Here is a 27,977-nt window from a genome sequence, read left to right as displayed (position 1 = left end):
CTGGCGGCAGTTGGAAATGAAGAGGTCGAGGGCAGGTAATAGGCTAGTGCGGGGTGTCCAGGTGGATGCAGTGTGTTGGAGGTGGGCGAAGGGGTCCTCGGAAGGTGTGTGGGAGTCTGATTGTGAAAGTAAGCTCGGAGGCAGAGGTGGCGGAAGAAGTATTCAACGTCATGGCGTGTATTAAATTCATTGATGCGAGGATGGAGGGGGATGAAGGTGAGTCCTTTGCTGAGGAATGATCGTTTGTCTTCAGTGAGGGGAAGGTCTGGAGGGATGGTGAAAACTCGGCAGGGCTGTGAGCTCGGATCTGGTGTGAGTGTGGGGCGGAGCCAGTAACTGGAATGGGTGTGATGGTGGGGGAATGGGGGTGGAGTCATGAGCAAGGGTGGTGCTCCCCTCAGGGTTCTGGGGGCCGGGAATGGTGACAGTGGGATCTGTGGGGGGACGTGTCAGCAGAATGCAGGTGAGTGGTGTTGGTCGGGGTGGAAGTCGTGGCAGACACGGCTGTAGGGGTGGCAGAAGTCACTGGGCGTGTGACATCAGCGATGATGTGAGGGGCGAAAGTGATATCACGTGTAATGCATGAGGAATTGAGAGGAGCGGAAGTGGTTGTGGGAGTGGCCACCCTTCTCTAGCTTAAACTCCACGCTTTAGGTTCTCTGCCTTTATTCCTGATGAAAGGCTTTTGCCCGAAACATTGATTTTACTGCTCCTCGGATGCTGCCTGAACTGCTGTGCTCTTCCAGCACCACTGATCCAGAATCTGGTTTCCAGCATCTGCAGTCATTGTTTTTACCTAGAGAAAAGTTGCTGACAGTTGAAACTTTATTGCTGGAACAGCACAGCAGGTCAGGCAGCATCCAGGGAACAGGAGATTCGACGTTTCGGGCACAGGCCCTTCTTCAGGAATGAGCAGAGAGTGTTCGGCAGGAGAAGATAAAAGGTAGGGAGGAGGGACTTGGAGGAGGGGAGTTGGAAATGTGATAGGTGGAAAGAGGTCAAGGTGAGGGTGATAGGTCGGAGTAGGGTGGAGGCGGAGAGGTCAAGAAGAAGACTGCAGGTCAGGAAGGCGGTGCCGGGCTGGAAGGATCCGGCTGAGACAAGGTGGGGGGAGGGGGGATGAAGAAACTGGTGAAGTCCAAGTTCATCCCCTGCGGTTGGAGGGTTCCCAGTCGGAAGATAAGACGCTCCTCCTCCGACCGTCGGGTAATTGAAGCAGAAAAGTTGCTGACAGACCATTTATGGAAGTTAGGAAAGAGATTGTGCAGTCCCTTACAGAGTTATTTGTATCAGTGAGGTGCCGGAAAACTGGAGGGGGCAAATTTTGTGCTTTTATATAGGAAAGGTGGCAAGGAAAAACCAGGGAGCTTTTGACCATTGAGTCTGATGTCAGTGGTGGGCAAGTTGTTGGAGGCAATTCTGAGAGACAGGCATTACATGCATTTGGAAAAGCAAAGACTGACTAGTGATAGTCAGCGTGGCTTTATGTGGGAAATCGTATTTCACAAATTTGAGTTTTTTGAAGAGGCTACCAAGAAGATAGATTAAGGCATTATCTACACGGCTTTTAGCAAGACCTTTGACAGGGTCCTACGTGGTAGACTGTTTAGTGAGATTAGATCATATGAGATCCAGGAAGAGAGCCAGTTAGCTACAAAATTGGCTTGATGGTAGAAGAAAGAGTGGTGATAGAAGGTTGTTAGGAGGCCTGTGGCCAGCAGTGAACCACAGGGATCGGTTCTTGGTCCACTGTTGTTCATCATTTATGTCAATAATTTGTATGAGAATTATAGGAAATGTGATTAGTTAGTTTGCAGGTGGCACCAAAGTAGGAACAGTGCAGAAGTATCTAAAAAGTACAAAGATGGGCCAGTGAGCCAAGAAGCGAGAGTGTAGATAAATGTAAGGTGTTGCATTTTAGTAAGGCAAACACAGTTACTGGTAGGGTCCCAGAGAGTGTTGTTGAATAGAGGAACCTAGTGGGTGCAGGTTCATAGTTCATTGAAAGCTGTGTCGCAGGTAGAGAGTAGTGAAGAAGGCATTTTGGCACGCTTGCCTTTATTGGTCAGAGCATTGACTTTGGAGTTTGGACACCATGTTGCAGCTGTACAAGACTTTTAGAATACGCTTACAATTCAAGTTGCCCAGCTATTGAAAGGATGTTGTAAAGCTAGAAGGGTATAGAAAAAGTTTACAAGGGTGTTGCTAGGTCTGGAGAATTTGAGCTGTGGGAGGGAAATTTTAAATGGGACCTGAGGGGCAACTTTTTCACACAGAGGGTGGTGCATGTATGGAATGAGCTGCCAGCGGAAGCGGTGGAGGTGGGTACAATTACATTTAAAAGACATTGGACAGATCCATGAATAGAAAAAGTTTACAGGGATATGGGCCAAACACACGTAAATGGGACTAGTGCAGCTTAGAATACCAGGTCGGCAGGATCAAGTTGGACCAAAGGGTCCGTTTCCATGCTGTATGACTGTTACTCTGTTAAGTATACATGTATCAGATATTTCTAATTTTTAACTCCAGATTAGTAACATTTGGGACTGCGTATTCCAGTAGGAGTTATGTTTGATTGTGGGTTGTGAAACTCTCTTGGAATCAGTTTTTCCCTGCATCGGAGTTTTCAATAAGAGGTGATTTCGCTATCTGAATAGGCTGCAAGGATCTGTGAATGGAAATGGGATACTTCTGGGAGGGTAAGGTGTCAGATGGAAAGGTCATCATTTAAGTGTTCTGCAAATATCCTATGTCTAAGAATAAAATTGCTGCTTTCAAACAAAGTTGTCAGCCAATTATTAGCATATGTTTTCTTGATAAATATTCTCTCTCTTTTCCAAATCTTTTATTCTAGAGAGCATGTCTCTCTTCCCTCTAGGTTGGAGTTTTAAAGCAATACTTCATTAAATTGGGAGTCACAGACAGTGATACACTGGAAACTGGTGAAATTTAAACTGAAATAAATCTAGAACATCAAGCCAGTCTTAGCTGTAGTGTTCATGGAACTATCAATTCTCATTTAAAAAAAAAACTCATCTGGTTTACTAATGTCCTTTAGGAAAAGAAATTTGTCATTCTTACCTGGTGGCCAGCATGTGACTTCAGACCCACAGTAATATGGTTTAAACTTAACTACGCTCTGTAAATGGCCTAACAGGCCACTCAGTACAAGGTCAATTAGGGATGGGCAACAAATGCAGTAATGTCCACCTCCCAAAGCAGATGCAAAGAAAGTCCTTTATGTATAGAGGAACCCCAGTTATCCAAACGATAGGGGGGAGGAGAAAGTATTTTGCTCGGCTGATCGAATTCTGGATAATCGAATGCCAGATAACATAATTTAGCCGAACACCAAGACATTGCAATCTTGCCAGATAATCTGATACTTGGATAATTGAGATTCCTCTGTATATGACATCACTATTATCTTGTATGTACTTGCACATACATGGACTGCTGTCAGTCAGCCCCTTGAATTCGTTGTGTACTGCTCTAAGGTAGGTAATTCACTATCTTGTACCACATTTTTGACCTTCGGAAAGTTTTGTTTGCTGACATGCTGTATACCTGTCCTTATTATCTGAAGCTGAGGATTCCAAAAGGCAAACCATCCCTATTAAAACTTCAACAAAACAAAGTTAGGTTTTTAAGAGGCCCATAGACAATTTAATTAGCATGTCAATTGACATAGGTCCTTGTGAAAATTGCCGATGATGAAAACAGAAACAGAATGTGTTGCTGCTGTTCAGCTTTTTTTTTCTGCTGCCTCCATTCCATCACACTGTGGGATGGGAAAATCTGGAGCTTAAAATTCAATGAATTCTTCCTGCTGAAATCATTTTGGCATTAACAGCATTGGCTTTGCTTCCTTCTTGTTGATCATTAATAGAAACTCTCATTATCATAAATATTGTCAAAACCCATCAGTCCACTTATATCTTGGAAGATACTTCAGCTCACATCAAGCTTGTCTGCAGTCCATTTCAGCACAAAGCTCTCCTGCAAGTCTTCACTTAATTTTAGAGAACACCTCCATAACAGGGTTAAGTGAGTGTCTAACATTTAACTGCACCCTTACCCCATTCTGCATCTGCAAAAGTAACACACAGCCTATTTTTGTCATCTCTGCTGTTACTGTGAAAATGAGCTGTTAGGTGATGTATTCATGAAGTTCAATATTATGTCGCATTGTGATCGCATTCTATTTTGTTTTTGTCTGAAGCTTGGAGTGATGACTTATTCAGATCCAGAAAGAGCAAGCCCAGATACACAATCTGCTATTGAACAAGAAGTCAGGATATTATTGAGGGTAAGATTATTTTTGTTTGCTTTGTTAGCTAATACAATACCCAAACCTTTGAACATATTTATGGTAGACATTTCTGAAGTCCAGATTAAATCTGATTATTTTTCAACACTTTTCATTGTCCAGAATCCTGACAAGAATAACCTAGGTTGACTGTGCACTACTGAGAGAGTCCTTCACTAGAAGTACTTTTTTTCAGATTAACTACTTTGTCAGATGAAGAAGCCAAGCAATGAGAGAGAATCTCTATTGTCCAGGCCAATATTAATTACAAAACGTCAGCACATGATCACAGAGCTAATGTGCAAATTGATTACTGCTTTTCTAGCATGACAATCGCGACTACCAAATAGGCAAGACTTAATGTTATACAGCATGACTGAATTGATTAATGACTTCCAAGGTACCATCTAGATAATTTTAATATGATTGAATTTTACAACACAAGAAAGTAGGTCTAAGATTAGTATTTTAAACATAGGAAGGACAACTATGTGCACGTCAAAGCTGAGCTAGAACTAGATATTATTTTAGGAAATAGATTAGTAGAAAAGTGTTGGCATATATTTAAAGGCAGCATTTCTGAATACTCCGGCTGTAAAGAAATATTTCAAAGGGCACACTACCAACCATATTTAACTAAAGATGTTAAGGAGAGCATGAAACTTGTGGTCAAAAGGTATAGTCATGTGAAGATGATTGGTCAGAATACAAAGAGAGACAGCAATGAATAAAATGTTAATTAGGACCAAGGAATTCCTGCAGGAGAGGAAGCTAGCTAGAAATGTAAAAGTAGCAAAGTTTTTACAAGGAAAAAACTAAGTGAATATTAACTCTTTAGAGGTTGAGAGCGGTGAGTTGGTAATAAAAAACAGAAGATGCGTGGAATATGTTGCTTCTGTCCCCACTATGGAGGATACAAAAACATACTAAAAATAGCTGTAGATCAGTTGGTGGAAGAAAAAATTGAACTTTTTAGAATTCTTATCACTAGAGAAGGAGTACTGAGCATTGAGATGGAGCAGCAGGTTGATGTTTCTGGCTCTTCATTGACTTATTCATAGGACCCTTCAAAGAGGTGGCTAATGAGGTAGCAGATGCATTGGTGTTAATTTTCCAGAATCTGTTAGAATTTGGAAAGGTTCCAACAGACAGGAAAGTAATAATCTAGATATGGAGGGACTGGTTATGAGGAAAGATTGAGTAAAGTGTACTCATTAGCATAAAGAAGAATGAGAGGCGACCTTATTGAAACATCCAAGATTATTGGGCAACCACCTGATGAAGGAGCAGTGCTCCAAAGGCTAGTGCTTCCAAATAAATCTGTTGGACTATAGCCTGGTGTTGTGTCATTTTTAACTTTGTACACCCCAGTCCAACACCAGCACCTCCAAATCAAGATTATTGGGTGATTTGACAGGGAATATGTAGAAAAGTTCTTTTCCTTGTGGGAGAGTTCAGGTCCAGAGGGCACAATCTCAGGATAAGGGGTTGCACATTCATGTCAGATAAGGACTTTCTTCTTTTGAGGCTGGTGAATCTGTGGAATTTTTTTCTGCAGAGGGATAGTGAGGCTGGATAATGTCTTATATTCAACACTGTGAGAGACCACTTTTAATCTATAAGGGAATCAAGGGTTATGAAGAAAAGGCAGAAAAATGGAATTGAGGATTTTCGGATCAGCTGTTGAGTGGTAGAACAGACCCGATGAGTTGAATGGGCCTACTTCTCAGTTTTTTTATGGTCTTAAGTGGTGCAGGTTAGCCCGGTTGGCTGGATAGCTGATTTGCAGTGCGGAGTGATGCCAACGGCATAGCTTCAGTTTCCACACTGAGGTTGCTATGAAAGAGTCTCCTCCTCAACCTCTCAACTCACCTGAGGTATGGTGACTCTCTGGTTAAACCAAGTATCTCTGTAATGGGAATGTAGTCTTACGATCCGGTCAGACAATGGCATCTTTACCTTTAGGTTATATTTTACAATAAAACTTTTCTGTTCAAGAATGGAACATAACTCAGGAAATTATAGGCCAGTTTGCATGATGTCTGTTGTGAGTAAGCTGTTAAGAATTAAGCATTTAGGACGTTGTAACCGGATAGTTGAAAATAGCCCATAGAGCAGAGTCAGCATGGTTTTTATGAGCGGAATATCCTATTTAATCAATTTATTGGAGTTTGGTGTAGATGAAAGGACACCCATTGATGTACTGTTCTTAGATTTCCAGAAGGCATTTGAACAGCTTCCCTTTAAAAGGTAACTTTGCCAAAGTAGGAGCTTACAGTACTCAGGGTAATGTACTGGCATGTATAGAAGATTGGCTGACTGGCAGAAAACAGTATGCGTAAATGGGCCTTGATTAATTGACAGAATATGATAAGTGGAATTTCACAGCAATCTGTTATGGATTTTCTCAACTTTTTATAATTTATATTGATGCATTTGATCTCCTCACCCAAGTCATGGTAGCTAAATTTGCAGATGACCCAAAGCCAGATAGAAAAGTATGTTGTGGAAATTATAAAAATAAGGATGCAGACTGGTACAGATCGATCAAGTGCATGGACAAAAATCTGGCAGAGTATAATGTTTGGGGGGCGGGGGGGTTGAATTGTGAAGTTGTTCACACTGGTAGGAAAATAAAAAGGTGAAGTGTGACTTAAATGTAGAATGCCTATGAAATTCCAAGATGAAGAGGGATTTAGGTGTTCCAGTAAACCTTTGACAAGGTACTGCACAGGAGTCTACTAAATAAGATGAGTCCCATGTTGTTAGGGACAAGGTACTGGCATAGCTAAAGGATTGGCTGATTGTGCAGAGTGGTGACAAAGGGGTTTTGTTCAGGATGGCAGCCGGTCACTGGTGGACTTCCACAAGGGTCCATGTTGGGACCACAACGATTCACGTCATACCTTAATGATCTGAATGCAGGAACTGAGGGCATTTTTGCTAGATTGCAGATGAAACAAGGTTGGAAGGAGCAGTAGTGTTGAGAAGCACAAAGACTTAGACAGACTAGTAGGGTGAGCAAAGAAGTGGCAGATGGAATACCTTTGGGAAATTGAGAGGTTATGCACTTTGTAAGGAGAGTAGTTATGTAGACTATTTTCTAAATGGGGGAAGGCTTTAGAACTCTGAAGTACAAAGAGACTCAGGTTTCTGTTAAGGGGCACATGCAGGCTCAATTGGCATTTGGGAAGACAGATGCATTTGGCAAAGTTACCTTTTAAAGGGAAGCTGTTCAAATGCCTTCTGGAAATCTAAGAACAGTACATCAATGGGTGTCCTTTCATCTACACCAAACTCCAATAAATTGATTAAATAGAATATTCCGCTCATAAAACCATGCTGACTCTGCTCTATGGGCATTTCAAGCGGTTTAGAGTAAAAGAGCAAAGAGGTACTGAATCTGTGTAAGACACTGGTCAGACCATATTTGGAAAGCTGTGAGCAGTTTTAAGGCCGCGTACTTAAGGAAGGGTGTGCTAGCATTGGAAGAGGACTAGAGGAGGTTTACAAGTATGATTCCAGCGATGAAGGGCTTGTCATATGAGGAGCAGCTGAGGATTTGGGTAGAGTTTAGAAGGATGGGGGCGGGTATCTTATTGAAACTTAGAGAATACTTTGAGGCCTGGTTAGAATAGGCACAGAGATGATGTTTCCATGAATAGAAGAGACAAAAACGCAAGAGCACAGTTTAGGGTGAAGGGATGACCCTTTTGAACTGAGATGAGGAATTTCTTCAGCCTGAGGGCAGTGAATCTGTGGTATTCCATTGGTGCAGAAGATGTGGAGACCAAATAATTGAGTGCATTAAAGACAGAGGTAGACAGGTTCTTGATTCGTCAGGGATCAGGGATTTCGGGGAGAAGGCAGGAGAATGAGATTGAGAACATCCATCATGATCGAATGTTGGAGCAGCTTCGATGGGCCAAATGGCCTAATTCTGTTCCTATATCTCATGGTCTTATGATCTTCGAGTGCATGAGTCACAATATTAGTATGCACGTGCCATAAGAAATTAAGGAGGTTAATGGATTGCTATCGTTTATTATAAGAGGAATTGAATATAACATTAAGGGTGCTATGCATCAGTTATGTAGATCATTGGTGAGACCACATTTCAAGTATCGAGTGTAATTTTGGTAGTCTTATTTGCAGGAAGATGTCAGTAAACATTGGAGGCAGTTCAAAGGACGTTTACTAGAATGATGTTTGGAATGAGTGAGTTCTCTTATGAAGGAAGATTGAACAGTCTTGGCTTGTTTTAACTGGAGTTTAAAGTAGTGATGGGTGATTTGATTGAAGTTTATAAGATTCTGAATGATCTTGACAGGGTGGATGCGGAAAGGTTGTTTACTCTTGTGGGTGAACTTATTACTAGTGGACATTTCTAAAATTAAGGGTCACCCTTTTTAAGACAGCTGAAGGGCTACGTTTTCTCTTGGAAGATAGTGTAACTTTGGAACTCTCTGCTTGTGAAGATGGTGGAGTTGGGTTATGGAATATTTTTAAGGTGGATGTAGATGGATTCTTATTAGGCAAAGAAATCATAGGTTACTGCAATTGTTGTGAAACCCACACAGACCAGCAAGGACCTTATTGAATGGTGAATCAGATTTGAAAAGACAAATTACTTATTTCTGCTCATAATTCATATGTACACGTGTAAGTGCCTAATTTCCTAGAAGGTATTTTGGGATATCATAAGGTCATGAAAACTGCTACATGAATACTGGTCTTTCACAGGGTTTTGGTTTTGCATGCTTGCATTTGCTCACATATTGTTTTCTTGCCACATTTCCTTGCAATTTTGAAATAATTCAGATTCAAGTTTCTTCAGACTGCTATCTTTAGTTTGGCATGTGTAGCCAATTCTAATTTGTTTGGATCACAATTTAGTACATGTTCTAACGTTTTTTGTTTACTAAACTGTATAACCATTGTGTAATTTAATTTCAATTCATTTAATTTATTTTCAATACTGTTGAGTGTGTGGTGCTTTAGACTATGGATATGATAACAGTACACAGAAAATATCACTAAATTAGTAGTCTTAATGTTAAATGTTTGTGATATGCTAATTTTGATTTAGATCTTTGAGACTGTATTAAAAATCTTTTCTTTTAAACACAGGATTCTTATGAAAGAGCAAAGCAAATCTTGAAGACTCATGCAAAAGAACACAAAAATCTTGCAGAGGCTTTGTTGAAGTATGAGACACTGGATGCCAAAGAGATACAAATGGTTCTTGAGGGAAAGAGACTAGAACTAAAATAACTTCTCATTGTAAAAGAGACAACAGTTCTTCATTATTTACTCAAATGTATATATGTGGAAGAGCAGTAGCCCACCAAATGCATACTATAGGTGATTTTAACACTTAAGGGCATTGTTAGTATTTTTATAGTCACAGAAAATGATAACTTGCACAGTGAAATTACCAAACATATGTGCTCTGGAACTTAATTAAGTTCCAGCTCAACTGCATCCATTGAATAAATGGATGGTTTTTTAAGTGATTCATTCTTCATTTATGAATATTTTGCTCTGTGTAGTGTAAAATCTAAAGGTGGACAAGAAACATGGTGAGCATTGTTGCCTTCAACTATTTTTCTTTTTTTCTTTCTCTGTATTTTAAGTATTTATGTACACATTTGAGATGTAATTTTGATGAGTGCTTCCCAGTGCAATTAAAATCAGATGAAATGTCTCAGGGTTGCTTTCATCATTGAGTAATTCAGGTATTTGTTCAGTTATTTGTCATATTTATCCATAGGCTGCTGCTGGGCATTCCAACCCTTCATTATCTTTTCTCTACTGCTAATGTTTCTGGAGTCAGTAATAAAACGAGAGCCCTTCTGATGTCAAGTCCACAAGCTGTAAAACTAGTTACTTGTTACGTCATCACTAGCTTTGCCTTAAGTAGTTACGAGGACATAATTGCACGAAATGCAAAATAGTTCCCTCCTTATTTGCTGTAATGTAGAATAAGCAGTGTATTGTAGGAATTGAAAATCATCAATGTATAGAAAGTTTATTAAAGTTGTACTTTTTATTTTGAATATAGCAGTAAGTACCTCAAATTCTGAGATTTCTATTGACATCTAAAATAAAGAGGTCATATCTGAAGTTCTTCTATTCTACATTGTATTTGGCTTTTATTGGAATCAAGAATTTAAAATTAACACATATTTACATTTGTCAGTCTGCAAACTACTTGCTACTGTGGATTTCTGGAAAGAGAAGCCAGTTAAGTCTGTAAGACATAGACTGAATGGCATACTTATGCTCCTGTCAAATCTGCTCAGCCATTCATGCGATCATGGCCGATCTGGTAATCCTGATCTCTACTTTCCTGCTTTTTTTCCGTACAACACTTGATTCTCTTAGATTCTTTCTCAGCCTTGAATTTACCTTACGATCCAGCCTCAGCAGTCCTCTGTAATAAAGAATTCCACAGATTTACAATCTTCTCTGAAGGAATTCCTCCTCATCTCTATCTTAAATGTGTGAACCCTAATTCTGAGTTTCTACCTCCAGTGTCAGTTGATCTTTCCTTAAAGAAGGAGCTCAAAACTGCTCCGTATTCCAGTCATAATCTGACTAATGAGGAGAAAGTGAGGACTGCAGATGCTGGAGATCAGAGCTGAAAATGTATTGCTGGAAAAGCGCAGCAGGTCAGGCAGCACCCAAGGAGCAGGAGAATCGACGAAACATCGATTCTCCTGCTCCTTGGATGCTGCCTGACCTGCTGCACTTTTCCAGCAACACATTTTCATGATCTGACTAATGCATTGTGTAGTCCTAACAAAACCTGTCTACTTTTATATTCTAATTGCCAAGATTTTGCTCACTCACTTAACATGTCTACATCTCTCTGCAGACACTTTTTGACATCCCAACTATTTGCCTACCCATATTATTGTCATCTGCAAATCTGGTGACCATACACTCACTTTCTTCACCCAAGTCATATTGTAAATAATTGTGGCCCCAGAGTTGATTCCAGTGGTACACAGCAAGTTAGATTGCCATCTGAATTAATGTTCACTGATATATTGCCCATGGTGTCATTCATTCTAACAGATATCCAATATTATGATAAAACCTTGATATATAGTGTGCTTGTAGCCTTTAAACTTGCAATATTTATAGAGTACAGTAAACTAGGAATGTTCTTTAAAATTGTTAGACTGAAAGAAATGGGATATGTTTAATAGCTGTTTTCCCATTTTTAAAGCGATTGTTTTTCTCAAAGCATCAGTATTCATTCTTAAAACAAAATTGAATATTCAACTGTATTGTCCTCTGCAAATAACTCTTGGTGGTTTTCTTTACAGTGCAAGTGTTTTACCTCAAACTGTTGGGAAAGGTTTAGAAATTTAGTATGGGAGGGATGGGGAAAAGGGGGTTATATCATTAGGACAATCTGCACCTAGACCATGCAGGGGTCAGTATTCTTGCAAACTGCATAACCAAGGAAATAACAAGGGTTTTAAATTAGAGAGTAGAGCCAGTGGATCAAATGTGGAAAGGTGTGGCATATCAAAGTGTAGAGATAAGATAAAAGAGGAAAAAGTAATGTGGGAAATGAGTCCCAGAGAATGACAGGAAGGGTTAGAGAAAAATATACTAGAAATACACCTAAAGTCAAAACGAAATGTCAGAGAAAGACAATCTAAAGGCTATATATCGGAATGTGTTACATTAATTATAAAGTAAACAAATTGATAACAAACATTGAAATGAACAAATATGATAGCCTTTATAGAGAGAAGATTTCAGGATAAACAGGATTGAGTCCTGAATTTTCAGGACTATATGACATTCAAGAAAAATAGGGAACTTGGTAAAAGTAGGAGGGTAGCTACTAAGATTCAGGAGATCAGAACATAGAATTTATTTGGTTGAGGATGAGGATTTATAGAGGAATGAAGTCACCAGTGGGAGCAGTTTACAAGCCCCTGACAGTAACCACAATATGGAACCAAGTATGTAGGAAAACATATTGGTTGTTTGTGAAAGGGAGTTGGAAGTAGTCAGGGGTGACTTTAATCTACATATTAACTGGAAATATAAGTTTGGTCTAGATAGGAAGTTCATGGAATGTTTTTGAAAGAAGTTTCTTAGAACATTATGTTTTAAATCAACCAGATAGTATGTTAAAATAGACTTAGTGTTGTATAACGTGAGGGAGTTGATTAATGACCTCTGAATTAAAGTGACAATGACCACCATATTGAATTTTACATCCAGTTTGAAAGGGAGAATATTGGGTATAAGACTAGTATTTTACAAATAAGGGCCTTTGCTAGCAGGCCAGCAGTTCGTGGAGACATGCTCTTTCTCTGTAAAGATGTGGGAACTTCGTCAGCATACGTTTAACTACTTTGATGACCCATCATCTCACTGGGCCTCTTGAAATGGCTGTGGTGGGTTTGTACCCAGCTTTCTGGTAGGCATTGCTCTGGCAATTGAACTCATTCTGCCTGTTCACAAATCACAATTTTCTATAGTTTCAGTCGTTGAAAATCAATGCCTTTTGCGATGCAACTTCTTGTGTCAGGTGTTTACATTAAGATCCACATTTTTTTGAGAAATAATTGTGATTTGATTGAGGTGTTCAAAATAAAGAAAATTGACAGTAAATTTTCAAAAAACTGCAAATAGAGAACGTGAAGATCAGTTCTGCTGAAAGTCGAGCATGAAACTCAGTTGGGTTTCAGTAAGAGATTGTATGAGAAGAAGTGAATATTGGGACCAAAAGAATGAGTTTTTGACTTGATCCTTTTCTTGAGTACATCTTAGTATAAACGTGCATTGCCAGTTTTCAACCTGCCCATGATCAATTTGAGACTGAGAGCCTTCAGCAGCTAATGCTTATCTCTCTACAATCCAATTAAATACTGAAAATAGATACAAAAATCTATACTTTCATAAATTAGTCTCCAGTTGATGCTTACCTGCAGGTGTTGTTTCATAAATTAGATATCCTCATTACATATCCAATAGACGCCTACTTAAGTTTGGTGAAAACAACAGGACAGTCTCTTGTTGAGTACCATGCTTGCTATCACCAGCTGTGCAAGGATATGTAGAAAGAAATACTTGCTTTTACATAAGGTGCTTTTCATAGCCACAAGAGTCTTGGAGCTGTATAGCATGAAAACATCCATGTCAACAAGAATGCAAAATAAAGTTAGTCCCATTTGACAGCATTTTGCCCGTATCCCTCTAAACCCTTCTTATTCAAATATCAATCCAGATACCTTTTAAATGTAGTAATTGTACCAGTCTCCACCACTTCCTCTGGCTCGTTTCATATATGCATCGCCCTCTGCATGAAAAAGTTGCCCCTTAGGTCTCTCACATCTTTACTTTCTCATTTTAAATCTATTTCCTCTCATTTTGGACTCCCCCCACCATGGGTAAAAGACCTTGTCTATTCACCCTATCCATGACCCTCAATTTTATAAACCTCAGCCTCTGATACTGCAGGGAAAATAGCCCCAGCTTTTCCCTGTAGCTCGAAACTTCCAACCCCAGTAACATCCTTGAATCTTTTCTGAGCCCTTTCAAGTTTCACAACATTCTGTAGCAGGGAGACAAGAATTGCATGCAGTATTCCAGAAGTGGCCTACACAATACCCTGTACAGCTGCAACGTAACCTCCCGACTCCTATACTCAACGCTCTAACCAATAAAGGCAAGGCATACCAATCGCCACCTTCATTATCCTGTCTACCCGAGACTCCACTTTCAAGGGAAATGAACCTGCACTTCAAGATTTCTTTGTTCAGCAACACTCCACAGAACCTTCCCATTAAGTATATGAGTCCTGCCTGATTTGTCTTTTCAAAATGCAGTACCTCACGTTTATCTAAATTGAACTTCATCTAAATTGAACTTCATCTGCCACTCCTTGGCCCACCTGCCCATCTGATCAAGGTGCCATTGTACTCTAAGGTAACCCTCTTGGGCTGTCCACTTCTCCACCAATTTTGGTGCCTCCAAGGTTCACATTCAAATCATTTATAGAAATGGCAAAAAGCAGTGGGTTTGGTATGCTTTCTTTTATTGGTCAGAGTATTGAGTACAGGAATTGGGATGTCATGTTGCGTCTGTACAGGACATTAGTTAGGCTACTGTTGGAATATTGCGTCTAATTCTGATCTTCCTATCGGAAAGATGTTGTGAAACTTGAAAGGGTTCAGAAAAGATTTACAAGAATGTTGCCAGGGTTGGAGGATTTGAGCTATAGGGAGAGGCTGAACAGGCTGGGGCATGGATAGGGTAAATCCAGAATTAGAGGGCATAGGTTTAGGATGAGAGGGGAAGATATAAAAGGTACCTACGGGGTAACCTTTTCACACAAAGTGTGGTACGCGTATGGACTGAGCTGCCAGAGGAAGTGGTAGAGGCTGGTACAATTGCGACATTTAGAGGCATTTGGATGGGTATATGAATCGGAAGGGTTTGGAGGGATATGGGCTGGGTGCTGGCAGGTGGGACTAGATTGGGTTGGGATATCTGGTCGGCATGGACGGGTTGGACCAAAGGGTCTGTTTCCATGCTGTACATCTCTATAATTCCATGACCCAGCCCCGATTGTTGTGGCACGCTGCTGGATACAGGCCTCCAGTCTGAAAAGCAACCCTTCACCACCACAATCTGTCTCACCTTCGAGCCAGTTCTGTATCCAAATGGCTCATTTTTCCTGTATTCCATGTAATCTAAACTTGGTAACCAGTCTACCATGTGAAACTTTGTTGAATGCCTTAACGAAGTCCATATGAAATACACCTATTCATCAATCCTCTTTGTTACTTCTTCAAAAATCTCAAGTTAGTGAGACAAGATTTCACACACACAAAGCCATGTTGACTATCCCTAATCAGTCCTTGCCTTTCCAAATACATGTAAATCCTGTCCCTCAAGATCCCCTCCAACAATATGCCCACCACTGATGTCAGGGTCACCGGTCTATAGTTCCTGGCTTTTCCTTACCACCTTTCTTAAATAGCAGCACCATATTAGCTAATCTCCAGTCTTCCGGCATCTCACTTGTGGCTATTAGTCATACAAATATCTCGGCCAAAGGACCCAGCAATCACTTCCTTAGCTTCTAGGGTACACCTGATCAGGTCCCAGCGATTTATCCATCTTTATGCGTGTTAAGATGTCTAGCACCTCCAGTAAAATGGACATTTTTTAAGATGTCGCTGTTTATTTCCCCAAGTTCTCTAACTTCCATCTTCTTCTTCACAGTAAACACGATGCAACACAATCATTTACTTTCTTCTCCCATCTCCTGTGGTTTCAAAAGTAAGCAGCCTTACGTGATTTTTATGGACGCCTACTCTCTTCCCAGTTACCCTTTTGACCTGTCTCAAAGCACTTTACAGCCACTGAAGTACTTTTGAAGTGTAGTCACCACTATAATGTGGGAAATACAGCAGTCCATCGCTCGCAGCAAGTTCCCATAAATTTAAATGTGATAATGACCAAATAATCTTTGTGTAATGTTGGGAGTCCTGGAGAAGGAAAGGGCAAGATTCACCTCAGGTAACTGCTTAGACTTTTAAATCATGAATTAATGTTGTCTATTTTCTTACCTGTATCTGGAAAAATTGTGTTGGATGAGGCAAGCTTAACCAATAATGAGATGAAGCTGAAATAGAGTCCTTTTCACTTACTACCAAGATTCTCCTTTGTTATTAAAACCTTAAAGGAAATATTGGATTTCATTTTGCTTAATGTTGAAAATCCCAATTTTTCCCCTTCCTTTCTGTATTCTCTCAAATTACTTGCTGTTAGCCCTGCCACTCAAGGGCTGGGAAATGTCTGCTTTATTTCTGTTTTTGCTCTGTTGCTATCCTGTTTGAGTCCAGAAGATGGCAAAACTATATCAGTGAATAATACTTCCTGATACAATTTGATGCATCAAAATTCTGAATATATTAGTTTAGCTGTTAGCCAATGAGTAGCTATTAGGTAATTGACTTATTTTGCCAATAATGTTTGGACAAAATGTAACTAAACGTTTTACATTATAATCTTTTTCAGATTGTGTTTAGTGTAGGATCTGATTGTAACTACAAGTTTGCATTCCTGCTCATCCTTAATAACCTTTCACCTCTCAAAAAGAATCCATCTACCTCTACCTTTAAAAATATTCAAGGACTCTGTTTCCAAAACCTTTTCAAGAAGAATTCCAAGGACTGACTACCGCCAGAGAAAAAGAAATTGCCTCACCTCTGTTTTAAATGGGTGACCCCTGATTTTTCTTTTACAGTGATTACTAATTTTAACCATGATATGGAGATGCCAGTGTTGGACTGGGGTGGATAAAGTTAAAAATCACGCAACACTGGGTTATGGTCCAACAGGTTTATTTGAAAGTACAAGGTTTTGGAGCGCTGCTCCTTTGTCAGGTAATTAGCCATAAGAGGAAACATTCTCCCCCCATTTACCTTGTAATGACTACAGGATTTTTTATGTTTCAAGGCATCCGGTCCTCATCTAAACATATGCAAGCCTACTCTATCCAACCCTCTTATGCCAAGTATTTTTCCAAAATCAGAAATTGCTGGAAAAACTCAGCAGGCCTGGTAGCATCTGTGGAGAGACAGCAGAGTTAATGTTTCAGATCTAGTGACCCTTCTTAATAACTGACGGTAGCTAGGAAAAGGTTGGTATTTATGCTAGAGAAGGGGTGTGGCGAGGGGAAAACAGTAAATGATGGATGGAAATGGCATTCAGATAGAACTGTATGACTCTAAAAGCAGTTGGGCAGACAAAGGACTGGGTAAAGGTCAACCTGGGAGAATGAATAGCTGCTAATGGGAGCTGTTAGTAGCTACAAAGGTCATTTGTAGTAGCAGGTAAAAACAATGACTGCAGATGCTGGAAACCAGATTCTGGATCAGTGAATTGCTGTGCTCTTCCAGCACCACTGATCCAGCATTTGTAGTAGCAGTCTATGTGATGACAAGGCCTGGTCGATGGGGATTGGGAGAAGGTGCTCAGCTCTATTAGTTTATTAAACTCTCTGAACGGTTTCCAATGCATTTATATTCTTCCTTAAGTGAGATGATCAATATCATTCACAGTACTCCAGATGTTGTTTCACCAGTGCCATGTATAAATGACATCATGTATACCCAAGCCACATTGTCATGGGATGCTTTCTAGGCTCAGCTCTCGCTAACACTTTCATTGGTTTCCATGAGGAACATTGCTTTGACGGAATGATCTCATACTAGTTGCATATTTCCATTACACGTGATACATTTACAATGCTGAGTCTGCATGTAAAGATTTTCTCTCAGCTTTTAATGGGCTCCATCCCACACTGAAGTTCATCTTTGAAATGGAGCGATATGCAAGTTGTGAAGCATGCTGATGGATTACCGACTGCTGTCTACCACACTGGTCAATGTATACATTGGAACTTCTGCAGTTCCATGTGTTACAACATTTGTCTTAACAACTTTGTAACTAGGGCCTAACCCATTTGCTCACAGTGCAAAGTCAAAATAAGATGCATCAAAAAAGTTTCTGCAGAATAGTAGCTACCCTGATCAGATCATTGCTTATCTCACAAATTTGTGAATGGGCCTAAAGCTGCTATCTTCAGTACTGAAAAGTGTACAGTTACCTCAAGTTGTCTCAAAACTTTGAGCAACAGACAAGGTTTAATCTCAACTAACAGAATGAGATTAAAAGCAAAACAATGTTCTATCTCCCACACAACTGTATAACATGGCTTATAACTTTCAGTGCTGGTGTATCGCCAGGTATATAGGCCATTGTTCCAGTAGTGGTGGATGTTGTCAAGCATCATGTTACTTCGGTTGTTCACATTAGGTAGAGTGTTGATGTATTCAGAGTTGAGAGTGTGTTGCTGGAAAAGCACAATGGGTCAGGTGGCACCTGAGGAGCAGGTAAATCCATGTTTCGGGCTGGAACCCTTCAACCAACCCATGTATTCAACCAACCCATACTTGTCATACCTTTAAATGTGATTCTGCAATTGGATAACACTTGATACAATCACAACTGCTTAGTAAGAAATACACAGTAATCAATTTAAGCTTGTCAGACTTGCAATTTGGCTTATTTATGCTTGCTAGAAGCTGTAAATATTCAAACACAAGACTCTGTCCTTATAAACAGAAAAATGATGTTCAGTAGTTCATCCTGCTCAATAAATTAAAAGCTTGGGGAATAACTATTTCCTGGTGCATTCCCCATAGCAATGCCCAAATTAGAGTTGACTTCTTTGGTTTTGATTTAAACAACAACTTGGAGGTTAATTGTTCCATGGTGCATTCTCAATTTGATAACATCTCCATCTGTGTTCGCTTGCCAACCAATCAGCACCCTCTTCTCATGCAGTCTAAATTGTTCCGTTTGAAATTTGGTATTCTTGTAATTCTATCCTGATGAATGAAATTTTTTGACAGCATGTAGCTTTTTTCAGCAATATTCAAATTAGGAAATATTGTATTTCATCCAGGGAAGCTAAAAGATTTTTAAAAAGTTAAAAGTTGATATGGGAGCGTATTCATTGAATATTCTACGTGAGAATCTCTACAAAGGTTGTAATAAAAAAAGGGTAAGGTAAAATCACCATTGTTCCAGATGACCATAGCACTGATCTCTCATCAGTGAGAGGACTGGTGGTGTTTTAACCTGAGGTCACCATACAAGACAGAATAAGAGCAGAAATTTTTCATGGTAAAAACAATTGCAGATGCTGGAAACCAGATTCTGGATTAGAGTGGTGCTGGAAAAGCACAGCAGTTCAGGCAGCATCTGAGGAACAGGAAAATCGACGTTTCGGGCAAAAGCCTTTCAGGAATAGAGGCAGCGTGCCTGTAGGGTGGAGAGATAAATGAGAGGTAACCTCAGTGCAGGAATTGAATCTACATTGCAAACCAGCTTTGAGCCAACCAAATACCATTATTGAAAATCATTTTCTCATTGAATATTAAATCTATCATTGTCCACTGTAGGACAATGTACATTATACAGAAGAGTGTAAGGAAAGTTACAAATTCCAAGTGCCATACTCTGCTTGCACCCTGAGAAATGTTAAAGGTTAAAATATAAAGGTTAAACATAAATGCCAATATTATCCTGGTGTATCCGAGTGCTCTTTCTAATGGGCGCCATGTACTTTGAAGTGTGGTCCTGGCATCTGCAATAGAGCTGGAGGTAGGTTGCTGACCCTGATGGCCTATGGCTTCAGATGACCTTAGCAGCTGTCCACTAGATGCTTAAGACTAGAATTGTCCCACACTGCTGAGAGTTCAATGCAGAAGTCTCCTCTGGTTCCATTTGAGTAAATTGAAACATTGAGAGGGAGACTGGGGAATGCTGACCAACTTTGGAGTGCCTCAAAAGGAATCCCCCAGTGTAGCAGATTGCAGCACCTCCTCGGGTGGCTTACTATATACTGGATGTGGAAGGAGGGCTGGGGAATGCTGTTGAAAGAGACACCTACAGGTGCAGGTATAGGTTCCTTGAAAGTGGTGTTACAGGTGGACAGGTGGTGAAGAAGTCGTTTGGCATGCTTACCTTCAACGGTCAGAGCAGTGAGGAATCCAGGAGTTGGGATGTCACATTACAGCTGTATGAGACATTGGTAAGGCCACATTTGGAATACTGCATACAATTCTTACTAACAACTGAGGTCAGTCGGGAATTGAACCCGGGTCTCTGGCGCTGCGAGGCAGCAGTGCTAGCCACTGTGCCACCGTGCCGCCCACAATTGGTAAGGCCACATTTGGAATACTGCATACAATTCTTACTAACAACTGAGGTCCTGTCTTCTGCTTCCCTCCCTTATTAAACAGAGGTGTTATATTAAAACAATTCCAGACCTCTGGGACCCTCTCAGAATCCAGTGATTCCTGAAAGATCACCACTCCAATGCCTCCGCAATCTCATCTGTCTCATTTGGAACTGTGAAGTGTAGTCCATCTGGTCCAGGTGATATATCCACCTTCAGACCTTTAAACTTCCCCACCACCTTCTCTTTAATGTTGGCCACTACACACACCTCTGCCCTATGACTTTCTTGAAGTTCCAGTATGCTACGAGTGTCTTCCACTGTGAAAACTGATGCAAAGTATCTATTCCGTACCTCTGCCATTTCTTTGTTCCATATTACTACTTCTCCAGCCTCATTTTCCAGTGGACGAGTGTACAGTCTTGTTTCTCTTACCTTTTAGATATCATAAACATGCTGTTGCCATTTTCTTTTCTATTACTAGCTAGCTTACCCCATCACCCAGACCACATCACCCAGACCCAGACCCCACATAGCTTACCCACATAGTTCATCTTCTGTCCCTCTTACTGCATTTTTGGTTGTCCGCTAATGGTTTTTAAAGGCTTCCCAAACCTCTGGCATCCCACTAAGCTTGACAACATTGTCTGCTTTTTCTGTTTGTTTTAGGCTGTCCCTGACTTCTCTTGTCAGCTATGCCTTGCCATCCTCTTAGTGTGTTTCTTCTTCTTTGGGATGAATTTCTGCTATACCTCCCAAATTACCCCCAGAGATTTCTGCTCCACATCTTTCCTACTAGACTCCCTTTCCAATCAACTTTGGCCAGCTTCTCCATCACGTCTTTGCAGTTATCTTTACTTAATTGTAATACTATTACATCCTGATTCCAGGAACAAATGACCACAGATGCTGGAATCTGTACTGAAAACAACAAATGCTGGAGATCACATCGAGTTATCCATGGAGAGAGAGCAAGCTAACAGTTTGAGTCTAGATGACTCTTCATAGAGCTGAAGTGAAGTGATGAAGAGCCATCTAGACTCAAAACGTTAGCTTGCTCTCTCTCAATGAATGCTGCCTGACTCGCTGTGATCGCTAGCATTTGTTGTTTTCAGTTCACATCCGATTCCAGCTTCTCCCCCTCAAACCGCAGAGTGAACTCAATCATATTATGGTCACTAACCGCTAGAGGCTCCTTCACCTTAAGCTTTTTAATCAAGTCTGCCTCATTACACATCACCAAATCCAGAATTGCCTGTGCCTTAATGTACCCTAATAGGCTCTACCACAAGCTACATCAAAACAAAAGTCATCTCATAGACATGCCACAAATTACTTATTTTGGAATCCACTATCCATTTGATTTTCCCAGTCTGCTTACATATTGAAGTCTAGGAGAAAGTGAGGACTGCAGATCCTGGAGATCAAAGCTGAAAATGTATTGCTGGAAAGCGCAGCAGGTCAGGCAGCATCCAAGGAACAGGAGAATCGACGTTTCGGGCATAAGCCCTTCAATCGACGTTTCGGGCATAAGCTTATGCCCGAAACGTCGATTCTTCTGTTCCTTCGATGCTGCCTGACCTGCTGCGCTTTTCCAGCAACACATTTTCAGCTACATATTGAAGTCCCCATGATTACTGTAATAATGTCCTTCTCGCATATCTTTTCTATTTTCTGATTTTTTTTTTCCCCCACATCCTGACTACTAAGATGCCTATATATAACTCCCATTAGGCTCTTGTCTGCAGTTCCTCAACTCTATCCTCACGGATTCTATGCCTCTGATCATATACTACTTCTTGGTATCAATTTAATTTCATTTCTTATTATCAAAGCAACACTGCTCCTCTGCCTATCTACCTGTCCTTTCAATAAGACATGTATCCTTGGATATTTACTTCCCAGCCTGATCCCCTTGCAGCCACATCTCTGTGATGTCCACATCATGTTCACCAATTTTAGTCTGTGCTACAAGCTCATTTTCCTTGTTTTATATATTGCCTGCATTTAAGTACAATACCTTCACTCCCGCGTGGACCGTCCCTTCTCATAGTTATCTGCTGTGCCTAATGTTAGATTCTAGACCCTTTCCATACCCCGTCCTATTACTTGTTCTGGAAGCTTTAATAGCCTCTCCTGAGCCCTCCCCTGATTCCTTTAAGTAGTGTAAAGTCCTTGTGACCTCGACCTCCTCATCAATTCATTTACCTTATTCCAAATGCTTTGAGCATTAAGATACAAATCCTTTAAGTTTGTTCTATTATAATGTTTCCCTATACTTGTATGGTTCTTGGTACAATGGGATGTTCACAGTTCTTTGAGTTTTATTTTAGCAGAATGCACTATGGGAAATCAGTTCATGTGGTATTTTTGAATTTTTTGAGGCATTTGTTAGGTCACATAGTTGATGGTTTTTTAAAAAGATATTGTTCTGTAGTACAGAACTTAATCATTGCCAAAAAGAGGCACAAACTCGAACGTCAATCGATTTCACTGATATGGACTGGGACATACGCATCTAAACACGTTACCTTTGTAGGTTTGGTTTCTTGCTTCTCTGTTCTAATGAGTGTAAACTAAAAAGCTTTGAGTTTGTGTCTCTGTTTAGCAATGTTTAGGTTAGTAAATAAAATTAGAGGACACAGAATTTTGTTTATTTTTTAATTCGTTCATGGAATTTAGATATATTTGGCGAGGTCAGCTTTTATTGCTTATCCCTGTTTGGCCTTGAGAAGGTATGCTGTTTATGAAACTGCTGCAATCCATTTTGTTGCAAGTAAACCCACAAGCCATTAGGGAGAGATTTTCAGGACCCTCCCACAATGAAGAAACAGCAATTAGTTTACAAGTCAGGATACCAAATGGTTTAGCAATTGATTTACAAGTCAGGGTAGTGAGTGGTTTCGAAGGGGACTTTCAGATGATGGTGTTCCCCTGTATCTGCTTCCCTTGTCCTTCTAATGGGATTGATCATGTATTTGGAAGTGGTGTCTAATAAGCCTTAGCGAATTTCTGTAATGAATCTTATATATGGAGTCGATGCTGCTACCTAGTATCAGTGAAGAAGGGAGTGAATGTTAGTGAATGTGGAGCTAATTGTGGAGAGTTGCTTTAACCAGCTTCTTGAATGTTGTTAAAGCCAAACTCATCTGGGCAAGTAGATAGAATTTCAACACACTCCTGACTTTGCATTCCAGATAATGGAGAAGCTTTAGGGAGGTTTCCTAACCTTTGACCTACTGTTGTAGCCATGGTGTTTAAATGGTAACCATAGGATATTGATAGTGGACAATTCAGTGATGGTGGGAATGTCAAAATGCGATGGTTAGATTCTCTCTGTTATTTGAGTGGCCTGAATGTTATTTGCCATTTGTCAACCCAGGCTTGGTTATTGTCCAGGTCTTGCTGCATTTGGATATGGACTGCTTCATTACCTGAAGAATTGCAAGTGGTGCCAGATGTTGTGCAATCATCAATGGACGTCCCCAATTGTGATGGAGGAAGGTCATTGATGAAGCAACTGAAGAAGGGCCTAGGACACTACCTGGAGAATCTCCTGCAGAGATACCTTGGAGCTGAGACAACTGACCTCCAATGACCATGACCATCTTCCTTTGTGCCAGGCATTACTCTAGCTGGCAGGGAATGTTCCCTCTTATTCCCATTGATACCATACTTGATCAAATATGCCTTCATTTCAAGGACAGTCACTCTCACCTGACTCTAGAATTCAACTCTTTTGTTGATGTTTGTAACAAAACTGTATGAGGTCAAAAGGCCTTTGACCCTGGCAGAAGCCAGACTGAGCATTAATGAGCAAGTTATTGTTAAGCAAGAGCTGTTTGACAGCGCTGCATCTTCCATCACTTTACTGATGATTGAATGTAGACTGATAGGGTGGCAGCTGGCTTCGTTGGATTAGTTCTTTTTGTTGTATGGATGTTGGTGCTTTAGTAGTATTGGAGCAGCACATTTAGAGGTGCAGCAAGTTCTGGAGCACATCTTCTGCACTATTGCTGCAATGTCTGGACCTATAGTCTTTGCAGTATTGCATGCATCCTGACATCATATGGAGTGAATCAAATTGGCTGAAGATTAGCATCTGTGATGCTGGACGCATCTGGAGGAGACGAGGAAGGACCATTACTCAATACGTCTGGCTGAAGCTTATTGTAAAATGTGTCAGCCTTATCTTTTTGATGATGTGCTGGGTTTCCCTGTCATTGAGGATGAGGATGTTTGTGTGGAGTTGCTTCCTTTACTCCATTGTGGTTTAATTACCCACCACTATTTGCATCTAGATATGCAGAACTGTAGGGTTCATATCTAATCCGTTTGATATGGAATCACTTAGCCCTGTGCATCACTGGTTGCTTATGCTGTTTGGTACAGAGCTGTTCCTATTTTATGGTTTCACCAACTTATTTTAAGTTATGCCTGATATTGCTCCTGTCATGCCCCACACTCTTCTCGGAATAGGGGTAATGTGCTGGCATGGATTGAGAATTGGTTAATGGAAGGAAACCAGAGGAGGAATGAATGAGTTATGGTGATATACGGAAGGATCAGTGCTTGGGCTTTAGCTGTTTACAGCCTCCATTCATGATTTGGATGTGGGGACCAAATGTCATATTTCAAAGTTTGTGAATGACACAAAACTAGATGGGAATGCCAAGAGCTGCACCAGACTGATTAAAAATGAGATATTAACCAAACGAATCTACAACTTGCTAGCCAATCAGTGAAGCACTATTCAATAGACTGAGCTATATGATTCCTTAACTAATGGTTCAGATTAAAGCTCTGCCACATCCAATCATGAACGATGGGGTCCAGTTAAACAACTGACAGGAGGCTTCACAAATATACCCATTGGTAAAGGTAGAGAAGCCCAGCACAAAAGTGAAAAAGACATTTACCACCACTTTATCCAGAAGAGCAGAGTGAATGATGCATAGCTACAACAGCAGCATATCGGAGAAAGTGAGGACTGCAGATACTGGAGATCAGAGTCGAGAGTGTGGTGCTGGAAAAGTACAGCAGGTCAGGCAGCATCTGAGGAGCGGAAGAATCGATGTTTTGGGCATAAGCCATTTCTGATGAAGGGCTTACGCCCAAAACGTCAACTCGCCTGCTCCTCATATGCTGCCTGACTGGCTGTGCTTTTCTAGCACCACACTCTCAATACTAGCAAATACCCAACAAGTCAAAATTGTTTCAGTATGTTATGCTCAGAAACATGAAATATAGGGACAGGTTCAGTCCATTTGGCCCTTCAAGCCTTCTCAGGGGCTGATCATCAAAACTATATCCAACTCCTTCTTGAAAACATCCAATGTTTTGACAGCAACCGTTTTCCCTCTGAGAAAAAAATACCTCATCTCTGTTTTAAATTGGTGATCCAGATTTTATGTTTTTAAAGTTCCTAAAGCATTTCATAAATGAAGGATTACATTTTCCAAATTTGTTTTGGCAAATATAGCAGCTGGTTTCAAATAGCAAAGTCTCACAAACAGGAAATGAAAGAAATAACAATTGACCTACTTATCTCAGAGTATAGGTCAACTGACACTGCTGTTCAGGTGACAAAGAGAGCTACGCTATAAAATCTTGATGTATCCATTAAATGAGAAGCTAAGGCCTACGTTTTGCACATTGTTTGACAGAAATGATCTCTGAAAATGCAACCTTTGTTTTGTATTGCACTGACCTTTCAGCCTTGGTTTTGTGTTGAAGTCATGGGCTTGAGTCCTTATCAAAACCACAGTCGAGACAGAAAACCATATCATTTCCTGTGAAGTTTATATTTCATGATCTAAGTTTGTATCATTCTAGTTTATATGATGTTTTAAGAACTTCTGAAGTACAAACTGAACTTTTCAAGAGCAAGTAAGTGTGTACAGATAGCACCTGTTTGCGCTCATGTGTGTAAACCCAGTGAACAAAGGAGAAACAAACTGAAAATGAACATAAGTACATTCATTCCTTGTGCCTTGCTTCATTATTGAACATGTGGCAGTACAATATTACGTTTGTTGACTACCACTGGTTTTGACTCTGTTCTAAATTTGAAGGTCAAATAATCTGAATACTGTTGAAAGGGATAAGGATGTGGATCCTACTTGTAATTGAATATTTGTATCAAAATGTGTTCAGAAAACTCTCTCAAAAGGAGAAAGAAGTCCTGGTGTAATCTTGGGGAAGGGGTAGAATTACCTTAATAGTTATGAAAAGTATTGAATCTTTGGTGACTGTTGAAGGATCTAATTGATGTCTTTTTGAGAATCAATTTCCTCAGGTGAGGTGTCTAGAACAAAAGGGCATATTTGTAAAATTCAAACTTGCCACTGTAAGAAGGAAATTAGGATGTATTTTTTGTACACTGGTGGAAATCTAGAAGTTCTTTCCTTAAGGCGGTTGGGTGAATTGAAATTTCCAAAAGTAAGATTGACAGATTTTTGTTGGATGAAGGTACAGAGGCAGGTAAGGACCATTGATGTTAAGAATCATTATGATTTCATTTTGTCATGGAGCAAACGTAAGGAATCCTTTATTCAGTGAACTAAATTAAAGTCCACAAGCTTTTCCAAGTATTTTGTAAAAGTGTGATAAATGAAGATATGACAAAGAGAAAGAAACCTTTGTGAAAGGTGGTGAGATGCAAGTAGTTTGAATTACTCGAACAGAAAAATTAGGCAACTGTTCTACATCAGTTTTAAATATAATCTAGTTTCTCTGTGCCCCAATATCTTTTCTGATCTTTGTTTCTCTCTGTCCTGAAGCTACAAATGAAGAAATAAAAGGAGAAAGAGCCCATCTACTTTTAGAAATGTAACCACAATCTGACCTGTGTGATCATTCACTCCCTCAATTCCATTTGCTAACCATGTCTATCTGGGGAAAGAAAGAGAGTTAAAAAATGGCGATTCGGTACCAGATAATGCGAAGAGATTATTGAAGCCAGAAGAGTCACTAATGATCTTGATACATAAAATGTCTTGCATAATAAGGAATATCCCCATTCTTTGGTATTATGGATCCTTGAAGGCAACATCTGAGTGTTCGGCATCAAAACTGAAATGTCATCTCATCTTTGGGTGAGTATCTTATCAATTTTAAAAATCACACAGCACCCAGGTTATAGTCCAACAGGTTTATTTGGAAGCGCTAGCTTTCGGAGTGCTGCTCCTTCATCTGGTGGTTGTGGAGTATAAGATCGTAAGATACAAACAACCATCTAATGATGGAGCAGTGCTTTGAAAACTAGCGCTTCCAAATAAACCTGTTGGACTATAATCTGGTGTTGTGTGATTTTTAACTTTGTACACTCCAGTCCAACACCAGCATCTCCAAATCATGTCTTATCAATTGCCCTAGTTGCTACAAACTGTTAGCCTATTATTTGCGATGCACTTCTTTTTTACTGGATTGTATTATGATCCCAATAAAAAGGTTCAACATTGAGTTGGAAAAGGATAAAAATCAGTCAATCATTAAGGTTTCAAATTGGAAAAAGGCAGATTTTAAGAGGTTTAAATATTGAACTGGAGCACATCGATAGGAAATACATTTTGGTGAATAAAATCAATAGTTGAAAAATGGGAGATTTCAAGAGTCGAATATGGTGCAAGCTAGGTACATGCCTATGTGAAATAAATGTGGGGTATCCAAAGCTAGACTAGCCTAGATGACTAAGACTATTGATGAGAAAGTAAGGAAGCATATGATACCGGAATAGAAGGAAGTATAACTCAAATGCAGGAGAGCTAAGGCTGGAATAAGGAAAACTAAGAGGAAAGGATGGCAGGTTGTACTAAAACAAATAGTAAAATGTTCTTCAAACACATTAATATTAAAAGATTAGTGAAA

The 27,977-nt window shown here is 40.1% G+C and overlaps 1 protein-coding gene across 1 annotated transcript in view; it reads left to right on the top strand.

Annotated features, from left to right (window-relative positions):
• LOC122550058 (ATP-dependent zinc metalloprotease YME1L1-like) overlaps positions 1-10,019 on the top strand; it is a 69,297-nt gene extending 59,278 nt beyond the window's left edge. The window contains exons 18-19 of the mRNA XM_043690525.1: positions 4,226-4,312; positions 9,443-10,019. Of these exons, the coding sequence (XP_043546460.1) occupies positions 4,226-4,312; positions 9,443-9,586 (231 nt within the window). The 3' untranslated portion in view covers positions 9,587-10,019. The remainder of the gene's footprint in view (positions 1-4,225; positions 4,313-9,442) is intronic.
• Positions 10,020-27,977: the final 17,958 nt, after the last annotated feature.

The sequence above is a fragment of the Chiloscyllium plagiosum genome, chromosome 5, assembly GCF_004010195.1.
Source record: "Chiloscyllium plagiosum isolate BGI_BamShark_2017 chromosome 5, ASM401019v2, whole genome shotgun sequence".
Taxonomy (NCBI): Eukaryota; Metazoa; Chordata; class Chondrichthyes; order Orectolobiformes; family Hemiscylliidae; genus Chiloscyllium; species Chiloscyllium plagiosum.
Note: the sequence above shows the minus strand (reverse complement) of the source record. Positions and strands in the feature narration are given on the sequence as shown.